Source organism: Chrysemys picta, chromosome 3 (genome assembly GCF_011386835.1).
Source record: "Chrysemys picta bellii isolate R12L10 chromosome 3, ASM1138683v2, whole genome shotgun sequence".
NCBI classification, from domain to species: Eukaryota; Metazoa; Chordata; order Testudines; family Emydidae; genus Chrysemys; species Chrysemys picta.
Genome location: NC_088793.1, coordinates 94,745,058 through 94,757,199, shown reverse-complemented (window position 1 = coordinate 94,757,199; position 12,142 = coordinate 94,745,058). Strand labels below are relative to the sequence as shown.

General features: G+C 43.4%; 1 protein-coding gene across 1 annotated transcript; it reads left to right on the top strand.

The window, feature by feature from the left end:
* The first annotated feature begins 1,859 nt into the window (after window positions 1-1,859).
* CCDC185 (coiled-coil domain containing 185) lies at window positions 1,860-5,014 on the top strand. The gene has a single exon (XM_005280462.5). It carries the CDS (start codon window positions 1,970-1,972, stop codon window positions 3,905-3,907), a length of 1,938 nt encoding a protein of 645 aa, XP_005280519.3. The 5' UTR covers window positions 1,860-1,969; the 3' UTR covers window positions 3,908-5,014.
* Window positions 5,015-12,142: the final 7,128 nt, after the last annotated feature.

The following is a 12,142-nucleotide window of genomic DNA, read 5'->3' as shown; positions in this document are numbered from 1 at the left end:
CAGCAGTTTTCAAGTCATACTTTAAACAGGACATTATATAAGTAAACCCAGTCAAAGTTTTGATGTAGGCATGTAGTGTCCAAATGGCCTAAAAGAAGAGTCTAAAGTTAATGCACAATTACAAATCAGCACAGATTTCTGATTATACCCAGGCTTCTTTGAACAAAGAAAATAGGAAATAAAGTTTAAGAGACTGTGTTAAAACACAGTGCAGTGATTGTCAATACAGAGCAAAACCAAATATTCTAATATTAAAATACATTTTAACATGGCTCGCTATTAGAAATAGATGTAAAAATGTGGCCTTTTCCAATTGGGGTTTGTAACAAAGTTGTGCCCCTTAACTGTAGACTGATAACCTGGTCAGTCATCCACAGCTTCATGATGTCTAATCTGCCTCTCGCTGTACTTCTGAATGAGAATATGGAGTTAAAAAACCCTTCAGAGGATTCAAAACACTGCCTCCTGTCTCCTTTAAAAACACAGGTCATAGGGTGACCAGATATCCTGATTTTTATAGGGACAGTCCTGATTTTTGGCTCTTTTTCTTATATAGGTTCCTATTACCCCCCACCCCTGTCCTGATTTTTCACATTTGCTGTCTGGTCACCCTAACTGGCCACTAAGAGCTTAGCACCCCAATGCTCTTCTCACTACACAGACTCTCAAATGAACCAAGAAAACAAGTAAATTCCAACATATAGTCCTCATCTTTGTGGATGTTCTGCCCCTTTCAATGAACTCTGTGCAGAGCCTTACTTTCATTTGTTCCAGTTTATTGCCAGAATAATAAGAGTCACCACAGCAGATAGACACAGTTGTGTTTAAATCAGCTCCCCTTATCTCCTTCTCTGCTGGGTCCAACTATAACAATGGCAATGAAGATCTTCTATCCCATGAGTGTCCAGTGTTCTCACTGCCTGAACATGAACAAAAGAAAAGAAGTTCACCTAGAAACAAGGTGCCAGACTGCTGCTTTTGCTGCAGGAGTAGCATGGGCCGGCCAGCAAGAGAGGGGGAGTAAGCAACAAAACATAAAAACAAAAGGAGGAGGCAGCTATAATTTTGGAGGTGCTGCAGACAAAGCAGTGACCTCTGATGGAGAAGCAGCCATGTTGGCATCAGACAAGCACAAAACAGTCAGTGGTAGCCTGCATTGACGGTGTACAGTCAGAGAGAGCTGAAGTGAGGCCAAAGGAGGATTTCTGCATGTTATGTTTGGACTCAGCAGGGAAGGAGATACAGCACAAAACTGTTTCTATTCACTTTATTGTTCTAGCTGCAAAATTGAAACTAACACAAAAGTGCTAAAACATTTAAAAGGAGGGCATCATATTCCTCCAAACCTACTTACAAAAACTTTCCAAACACATATACTTTATTGGTTACATGGCTAAACACTAAGCACTGTATAACCTAACTAAAAGTTACAAGTGGACTACCAGAGACTTTTAAATTGCAAGGATTTGCCCTGGAACAGCAACTCACTAACGTTGATAGCTCCACAAATTTGGACTGGGCCATCCTTCTTGATCATTTGATGAATGGAGCCACTTCACTGTGTGAAACTGGTGACAAGACTCTGGTGTTCATTAAATGATCCAAATCAGCTTGCACCAGAGGCTTCAGAGCATAAGGCACAATTCTGGGCTTCCAATATTTTGACTGCCTGTTAGACTTAATAGTGAGCTTCATGGATACATTGCTTATCTGTCCCAACTTCTTTTTCAAATATTTGACGTGTCCGTCCAGTATTTTTTGAAAGTTTCAAGGTGCTTTTTTGATCACCTTGATCTCTGTTCACCTTAGCTTAAGCCAAGATCTGCCAAATAATGGTTGATACCTTGTATCAGGTGCGGGGTGGCTGCGCGTGGCGGGTTGAGGCGGGCGCGGGGCTAAAAGCTGCGGGCCCATTGTGACGCGGCGCGGCGGTCACTGTGCTGATGCGCCGCGGGGCAGGAGCTGGGCCATGCAGCAGCCGCGGCGGCGGCGAGGGCCGGGGCGGTGTCTCGGGGCCGAGAGCGGCTGGCGCTTCCCCGCGGGCTTCTCCCTGAGTGACCGAGCGCCCAACAGAGGCAGCAAGAAGCCGGCCGCGCCCCGCAGCTTCCCCCGCGCTGAGCCCGGCTGCCCCGCGCCCCGCTCGGAGATGGCGCGGCCGGGCTCGGGCCGCTTCTCGCCGCCGCAGTACCTGGACCCGTACGGCTCGGAGCCGGAGACGGCGGGCGGGGAAGGGGGCTGCAGCCTGGCCCCGACGTACCAGAAAGCGGGGCTGAGGAAGGGACAGAAGAGCCGGGTCCCCCACCAGTCACGCCGCTCCTCCTCCTGGCAGCGGCATGTGCCCCCGGCGGGGGAAGGGTATGCGACCTCCCTGAACCCCTCCTGCACCAGCCTCTTCCGGGGGGACTGCCCGGGGCACCCCGACAGCAGCCCCTTGGGCCGGGGCAGCCGGCTGGAGGAGGTGCTCAGGGAGGACCAGTGGGCCAGCCCTGTGCAGAGGACCCGGGAGTATGGCCCAGATTTCATCTCTGAGGCCAGCAAGCCCCTTTCCGCCTGCGCCTCCTCTTCCTCCTGCCAGCTGGAGACCGCCCCCAGCAAGCTCGGGAAGAAAGAGCGCAAGAGCGGGGGCTGGCAGGAGGCGTGTGAGAGCAGCCCAAGCCTGAGTGACCTGATGCACTCCTTTGCCAGACAGTATGAAGATGAGGATGAAGAGGATACACAGGCTGAAAACCATTACCACAAACACAGCGTCCACCATCCCCCGAGGTCAAGAAGGAGAGAGCCCCAGGTCAGCGTCCAGGATCTAACTGATAAGAGATATGAGGACTTAATCCCTGAAAGGGACCGAAAGATTGCAGCTCTGATGCTGGCCAGGCATCGGGAGGAGCAGGATCTGAAAGAGAGGCAGCAGCAGACCTCTGATGCCTGGGATAAGATGAGAGGGAGGGAGAAGAAGATCAAATCAAAACTGGAAAAAGAAAGGCAGCACCATCTTGCTGAAAGCCTGGAGAAGTGGCAAAGGGATAGAGAGCACAGGAAAGCCAGGCTCAGGCTAGAAGAGCAACAGCTTTTGAAGGCCAGAGAGAAAGAAATGATGTTACAGCACAAGAAGTGGGAAAAAGTAGCCGAGGAGCAAGAAATGAGGCGGAAGGAAAAACGTGAAAGAACTAAAGTCCAGGCTGAGTACAGGAAACGCTGTCAAGAAAAGCAACTGAGAGAGAAAAGAATAGCTGAGAAGAATGCTAAGCAGTACAACTATAATCTATTAAAGGAAAAAATGGCGCAGGCCTTTGAAAAAAGACTGTTGAAAGAAATGGAGGGGAAGAAAAGGAGTCAAGATCTGAACCAATATGAAAAAACCAGACACAGGCCCCTGAAACCGCAAATGGATCACCAAGTCAAAGCTGATGAGCTTTATAAGAGGCTTTCTATAGAACAAAAGCTTCAAAGATCTCAAGAAATCCTTGATCAGCTGATGGAAGAAAGGAACAAAGAACTAAAAGAAAAATCTTCAAGGGATGAAGAACAAGTCCTATTGGCCAAGTTTAGAGCAAAAGAGACTGAGGAAGAAAAAAGAAGGCGTAAAAATATGTTGCTGCAGATAGCGGAGATGAAGATCCAGCAAGCCCGAGAAATTATGTCTAAAAATATCCAAGACAAAGCACAACGTAGCAAGGAAAGTAACTATTTAAAAGAAATAAACCACCACTTTCGAAAACAAAAAGTTGAAGATGATGAAAAATGTCACCTACAGGAAATTCAGGAAGCCATCAAAAGGAAAGATGAAAAAAGCAATAGAATTTTAAGGGACAAGGAAGCGGCTGTTGAAGACTCTAGAAAAATAGCAAGAGCATCTTATGACCTGAGAGAAAAAGTGAGAGAACTGATTAACAGCCATTCATTTGACTAGATGACTTTAGATGTCCATCACAATGCAAGTTTTCCTAAAGGGATCTAGTAAGACTTAAAAAGAAAAATTGCAATCATTCTTGTGCTAAAATGATGGCTTGCAATACATTCATTTTGTGGCTTGTCTAGAATTCCGCATTGTATTACACTAAAATGGTTTCACCCTTAACCTGGGTGTGTCTCAAATGCACTGATCATTTTCAGTAGGATTATGGCCTAAAGGATTTCACAGTGTTTATTTAAGTGCACCATTTTGCAATTGTATTCTGTTTATAAACTGAAAATGGGCCACCTGGAATCTATACTATTTAACTGATTTAATGTAGAAGATAGATCTTGATGGAATCCAGAAAAGGTTACTAAAAAAAGCACGAATGCTATCTAATTGCAGGCACACTGTGGAAACATGGGCAGATACCTTGTCTTAGTCTGCATTTGTAAAGCACCTTACAGCATTAATGCTACATAAACCCATAATAACAAAGGTCTAGGTTCCAAGATTCCAAGAACTGAATAATGCAACATCAACAAATAAATAACTTGTTTTTTTCTGCCTTCAGTCACTTAGTAAATACACTGATCATACCATATATTTGGTGAGAAAACATTACATAAGTATGTTAAACATGAATCATGCCAGATCTAAACAATCTATGGATGCAGGTATTTTGAGACTGATGGTGCTTGGATACAGTGGAGTTCTCGCTTAGTTCTCACTGTGAGCCATATGCTGTTTTTTTTTTTTAATATATAAAAGATGTTCATTTCACTAGGGAGTTCCACATATTGACAGATAGAGGATCTGACCCTGATTGTATAAAGATTTGGTCGCTTTCATACTGAACCTGCATGTGTCCAAACATTTTCTTTACTTCTATTTCTGTTGTCTGGGTATTTCCCCAACTGTTTAAAATCTGAACTTTTCAAGCACTGAACACATTTGGGTGTGGCTTTTTTAAAAAACAACACTATTATTCTATCATATCTGCATTTGATAGACTAGATGTATGGCTAATGTTAGAGACTTAAACCTTCCTCCCCTACCCCAATCTTTCACCAGTACTAATTTGACACTAAAAAGAATGCTACTGATGAATATAAAGAAAAATATTTACCAATAGAGTATGTGGGGTGAAATCCAGATGCAACTGAAGTCAATAGCAAAATTCCCATTGACTTTTGTGGGGTTAGGATTTCACCCCTCCTATAGCAGATTTTAAAGACACTCGTTTACAATCTGGTTAAGGGACTGCCATTCTTCCACTGTCCCAAATATGTCACACTTCAGCAAAAGGGTGCCCAAAGGCATCAAATTCAAGTGCTTTCATCTTGAATAGGATTCAACTTGATTCACTTGGTAAAAATGTTTCATATCACATAAGGTTTCAGAACACTGAATGATATTAAAAATGGAAGGGGTGAAATCCTAGCCCCATTGAAGTGGGCTTGGATGCTTTCCCACCATGTCCAAATAAACATTCAGCTTCTAGTTTTCACTTGCTGAGATCAGAATATGGTTTTATTTCTAATTAATTGTATCGCTTTTGAAACACAGCTAAAGTTCCATTTTGAACATTTAGTTGAATTTACTGAGATCTTAATGCAATCTAAAATGCAGCTCTTGTCCATTTCCTGTAGTTATGCACATTATTATGTTGATTTTAAAAAAATTGATGAACGCATTTGAGATGCAGTTTCTGGCACTAGAGTATTCCAAGAAGCTATTTTAAACAATGGCAATAGGAGGCTCGGGAATGCTATGTGTATTTGAAAATCTAAGCTTTCAATTAAAATGTAAAGTTTGTATATTATGTTGTATAGTATTTCCTCTTAGCTGAGCTTTTAAAGCACCGAACAAATTTGGGTACAGCTTTTTTTAAACACTTGTTATAATTCTGCCATAGGTATGCTACTTCAATCAGTAGAAAGCCATATGGTAAAGGACTGGTGATACAGAAGGCCTTCCACTTCGGGAATACTATGAGTTATTCCCATTGGTAAAATTACCAATGGTCAGTTTTAGTTCTCAAACATTTATTTAATCTTACATAAATACTCCAAATAATTCATATACTGAATTTAATTATAGTAATATCTAAATAATCCAAAACAGTAATCATTTTGGAAATATTATATGTATATTTTAATATGTGGAATAATTTTGTTGTTCCTACATTGTACAATTAGTAGCTTTATGCAAAGAAAATGTAAAGGGTACTATATCGGAAACAGTTTTAAATGGAATTACTAATGTAAAATATATCAAGTGCTTTAAAGACTGAATAACATATTTTACTCTTCTAGAAACAGTGGATTATTTGATTTTATATCAGAATATTCTGAGTACTTCTAAAGCACTTAGATGTAGATGTAGAGTTTTGTGATGTGAAGCAATATTTGAATACTACTGAAACTTCAAATTGTAAAACAAGATGTAGTAGAGCACCTAAGAATAAAACTGCATTAGTGTTAGTATACTATCAGAAATGAATATATATATATATTTATAAAATTTCTGGGACAGTGAATCATATCATTAAATGTTGTAATTTTTCTTACTGTATAACCTCTGTCCTACTTTGTTTATCTGTTTGAATTCATATTTTTCTTAGGGCTAGTCTTCACTTACCGGCTGGTCCGGAGGCACGCAATCGATGTTCTGGGATCGGTTTATCGCGTCTGGTTAAGACGCGATAAATCGATCCCGGATCGATCCCGGAAGTGCCCACAATCGGCGCCGGTACTCCAGCTCTCCGAGAGGAGTACGCGGCGTCGACGGGGGGAGACTTCCGGCCGCGTCTGAACCCCGGTAAGTCCGGACTAAGGTACTTCGAATTCAGCTACGTTATTAACGTAGCTGAATTTGCGTACCTTAGTCCGAAGTCCGGACTAAGTGGGGACCAGCCCTTACAGTATGTTTGATTTTTAAAATGCAAAACATTTTAACATTCACAGCATGCTGGACATAAAAATACATATCATAATAGAGAGAAAAAAGGAAATGCCTTGATAATACTTGAAGTAATTATGAAAAAACAAGACAACCACCTGCATTCAGAATTTTGTGGGTTTCATTGTACAAAATACCAACCCTCCTGAAGGGTCCTGTGATGGGGGCTCTACTCACTGCTTGACGGCACTGTCTCCTGGTGGTTCTGGGGACTAGCTGTGCAAGGCCAATGCCCCTTCCTGCAGCTGCACTCTATCACACTGTCTCTTTCACCCTTTGCAGCTCTTCTCTCACTCCAGGAGTCACTGACTCCTCTTTCTGGCTCAGCCCTCCAGCTGGGTCACTATGTGGTTTTACCTTCCTGGGATTACCCAAAATCCTTCCACACAAACAGTCACCAGTATTTTTCTATGGCACTATCCTGATGGTGCCACTTTCCCAGTGGCCAATAGTGAATCTGGGCCCACGCACTACTCCAGTCCAGGGACAACTGTGGATTTCCTCAGACCCTGTTGCTCCTTCCCACAGCTTCTTGTCATCCCCGCCCCACCAGGTGTACCAGCTCAAACTCCCTCCTTCCAGGGAGTAACTACAGACTACTGATCCCTGTAGCCTGAAACACACATCACTTCTCCCAAGGAGAGATTGCAAACTACTTCCTTGCAGCCCCCTTCCTGTCACCAGCTTCCTGGCTGTATAAACCCAGCCCCGCTCCTCTCCCAGCTAGACTTCATCAGCCAATTAGGTCTTAGTGATCCCAGGCTCTCCTCCTTGTATATATATTAGGGCTGACAAGTGATTAAAAAAGTTAATCACAATTAATTGGACTGTTAAACATAATAGAATACCATTTATTTAAATATTTTGGATGTTTTTTACATTTTCAAATATATTCAATTATAACAGAATACAAAGTGTACAGTGCTCACTTTATATTTTTATTACAAATATTTGCACTGTAAAAAACAAAAGAAATAGTATTTTTAATTCACCTAATACAAGTACTGTAGTACAATCACTTTATCATGAAAGTTGAACTTGCAAATGTAGAATTATGTACAAAAAATTACTTCATTCAAAAATAAAACAATGTAAAACGTTAGAGCCTAGAAAGTCCACTCAGTCCTATTTCTTGTTCAACCAATCTCTCAGACAAACAAGTTTTTTTTACATTTGCAGCAGATAATGCTGCCTGCTTCTTTACAATGTCATCTGAAAGTGAGAACTGGCATTCCTATGGCACTGTTTTAGCTGGCGTCGCAAGATATTTACATGCCAGATGAGCTAAAGATTCATATGGAGAGAAGCTGGGGGCAGGGCAGGTATGTGTACCTGGTAGTGTGGGCCCTTTCTCAGGGTCCTAAACACCACTTTGATTCCTTGGGGGGGAAGGATAGCTCAGTGGTTTGAGCATTGGCCTGCTAAATCCAGGGTTGTGAGTTTAATCCTTGAGGGGGCCATTTAAGGAACTGGAGTAAAAATCTGTCTGGGGATTGGTCCTGCTTTGAGCACGGGGTTGGACTAGATGACCTCTAAACCTGATATTATACGTCTCTTCATGCTTCAACCACCATTCCATGGGACATGCATCCATGCTGATGACTGGTTCTGCTTGATAACAATCCAAAACAGTGTGGACTGACACATGTTCATTTTCATCATTTGAGTCAGATGCTACCAGCAAAAGGTTGATTTTCTTTTTTGGTGGTTTCAGTTCTGTATAGGGTGACCAGACGTCCCAATTTTATCGGGACTGTCCCGATATTTCCTTGTTTGTCCCACGTCCCGACCGATGTGCGGTCGGGACACTGGACAAACAAGGAAATGCTCCGGAGCCTGGAGCCCAGAAGTGCTCGCCCCCGCCGCCCCGACTCCGCCCCCTCTTCCCCCCATTGGCTCCCTCCCCGAATCCCCGCCTCTTCTCCAGGCTCACCATTCCTCCTCCCTCCACAAGCACTGGAGGGAGGCCCTGGAGACGCAGGGAAGCGCAGGGCTGGGGTGAGTGAGAGTCCGGCTTGGCCCCGAGCAGGCAGGACTCAGTTGGGCGGTAGGGAGAGTAGGGGGGCTGCCCGCAGAGCCAGGCGGTGGCTGTTCTCCCCCCCTGGGCAGCGGGACTCGGGAGCAGCCGCTGCTGCAGCTCCCACTGCCGCGGGGGGAGGAAGCGGCCGATGGCCAAGCTCGGTGGCTGCGGCTCTGGCGCCCCCGAACCCCCTGAGCCTGTTCCCCTGCGGAACCCGAGTGGGACGGGGGGACTGGGGCCTACTGCTCCCACTCCGGGGCCGCCGTGGGATAGCACCAGCTGGGCAGCAGCCCAGATGCAACTGGCCAGGGGCTGGGCGCAGCGTGTGCGCTGCTGGCTCCCCGCAACAGGCCTGGGTTCGGAGGGTTCGGGGGCGCCAGAGCCGCAGCCGCCGAGCTTGGCCATTGGCCGCTTCCTCCCCCCGCGGAAGTGGAAGCTGCAGCAGCGGCTGCTCCCAAGTCCCGCTGCCCGGCGGGGGAGAACAGCCACCGCCTGGCCCTGCGGGCAGCCCCCCTACTCTCCCTACCGCCCAACTGAGTCCTGCCTGCTCGGGGCCAAGCCGGACTCTCACTCACCCTGGCCCCGCGCTTCCCCTATGTCTCCCGGGCCTCCCTCCAGCGCTTGTGGAGGAAGGGTGTTTTTTTGTTTGTTTGTTTTGGCCCCGCCCCCCCGCGTCACGCCAACCCCTCCCCCCCCCCCCCAACATCCCAATATTTGACTTGGGTGATCTGGTCACCCTAGTTCTGTAGTTTCTGCATCGGAGTGTTGCTCTTTTAAGACTTCTGAAAGCATGCTCCATACCTGATCCCTCTCAGATTTTGGAAGGCACTTCAGATTCTTAAACCTTGGGTCAAATGCTGTAGCTATCTTTAGAAATCTCACATTGATACCTTCTTTGCGTTATGTCAAATCTGCAGCGAATGTGTTCTTAAAATGAACGTGCTGAGTCATCATCCAAGACTACTATAACATGAAATATATGGCAGAATGTGGGTAAAATGGAGCAAGAGACATACAATTCTCTCCAAAGAAGTTCAGTCACAAATTTTAATTAATACATTATTTTTTAACATGCGTCATTAGCATGGAAGCATGTCCTCTGGAATGGTGGCTGAAGCATGAAGAAGCATACCAATGTTTACCATATCTGGCACATAAATACCTTGCAATGCCGGCTACAAAAATCCCATTCAAATGCCTGTTCTCATTTTCTGGTGACATTGTAAATAAGAAGAGGGCAGCATTATCTCCCATAAATGTAAACAAACTGGTTTGGCTTAGTGATTGGCTGAATGAGAAGTAGGACTGAGTGGACTTGTAGGCTGTAAAGTTTTCCATTGTTTTGTTTTTGAGTGCAGTTAAGTAACAAACAAAAAAATCTACATTTGTAAGTTTAACTTTCACGATAAAGAGATTGCAGTACAATGCTTGTATGAGGTGAATTGAAAAATACTATTTCTTTTGTTTAACATTTTACAGTGCAAATATTTGTAATAAAAATATAAAGTGAGCACTGTACACTTTGTATTCTGTGTTGTAATTGAAATCAATATAGTTGAAAATGTAGAAAAACATCAACAAATATTTAATACATTTCAATTGGTATTCTATTGTTTAATAATGCGATTAAAACTGTGATTAATCACGATTAATTTTTTTTAGTTAATCACGTGAGTTAACTGCGATTAATTGATAGCTCTAATATATATAATATATAAAAAAATAAATGAACGGCAAAAGTGTTGATGTTTTCCAGCTCCAGACTATTGACAACTGAATTGAAGGGAGATAAGGATAAAAACATATTTGAGGCTAGTCAGTGAGCCACAACAGACAATATTAAGCAAAAACTATTCTGTAGGATCAGATCTAGATTCCGAACACCAGATGGATGTTGTCTACAATGCTATTTAGATGATAGAATTTAGTCTTATTTGAAATACATTTTTATATAGTGTCAATGCTGACTTATTCTCAGACTGATTGTGACAGTGGCATTACCATTCATATGAAACGAAGACAAAACTAAATAAAATCAAGTAAGAGTCAGAGAAACTAAAAACAAGAAAGTACAAATGAGAACTGGCACAATATTTCAAAATAGAACACCGAGAAGAGCCTTTAGACGATGGCAGAAGTAATAATATTTCAGTATGCTAATTTTCTTGAGAACAAGAAAACCGCCTGAAAACTGGGACAATCTCATTTGTTACACTGCTCTACAGCCAAAATGCTTCTGAAATAAATGTAGTCAAACTTTACTAATTCTGGGTCACTGAGAACGAAAATGATGCTTAAAATTGTTGATTGGCTCTAGTTTTCAAGATATGCTATTGGGTCAGTATATACGACCCTTGACTTGGGAATGGCAGAGGATAAGTGAGTTATAAAGGGAAGGGATCTCAATTTAAACCAGAAATGACTAAAATACATCTTTGTCTGGATCTATGAATAAATCTATGACTGGGTTTGGACAGTACTTGCTTTTTAGGCAAAACAATGAATGATGCAATCTGAAGCAGGTATTGCGTCATACGTGATATGAATTGCATCATGTTATTCCTAGAAGTCATGGATGATGCAATCATAACGAAACTTACATCACTCTGCTGAACAAATTGCCCTATATCAGCTCTAGAAATCATAAGTGTCATGCTCTCTTATTTGTCAGTGTTTGATTTTGCAAAGGGTCACATTTCTGTTTAGCCAACATGAGCAGAGATGCCTCGTACTTGTGTGAACAGTGCAGATAACTTCTGCTATGTTTGTGGTGAAGTGACTTTTGCATCACAAAAGCGCAGTATAACCACTATGGTTAAGAAAGTCTATCACCTTTATTTTGGCTGCAAAATTGGAGATCAGGACAAGAGGTGGGCCCCACACATATGCTGCAACACTTGTGCAACAAATCTTCGCCAGTGGTTGAACAGGAAAAGGAAATCTATGCCTTTTTCAGTGCCAATGATTTGGAGAGAGCCAACAGATCATACCAGCAATTATTACTTCTGCCTGGTGCCTCCAGTTGGGAAAGGTGTGTCAAAGAAGAAAAAGTGGACGGTGCATTATCCAAACATTCCATCAGCTATACGCCCCGTACCCCACAGAGAAGGACTGCCAGTTCCTGATGCACCAGAATCATTCTCACTTGAGTCAGACGAGGAAGAGGATGAAACTTCTGGTCCTGAACAATCTATGTCACAGGACCCACATTTTCTCCCATCCTCCTCCTCTGAACCACACCTCATAACACAAGGTGAACTGAATGA

Coding starts and splice junctions, on each gene's coding strand:
- CCDC185 (XM_005280462.5), top strand. CDS start 1,970: ATGCAGCAGCCGCGGCGGCGGCGAGGGCCGGGGCGGTGTCTCGGGGCC.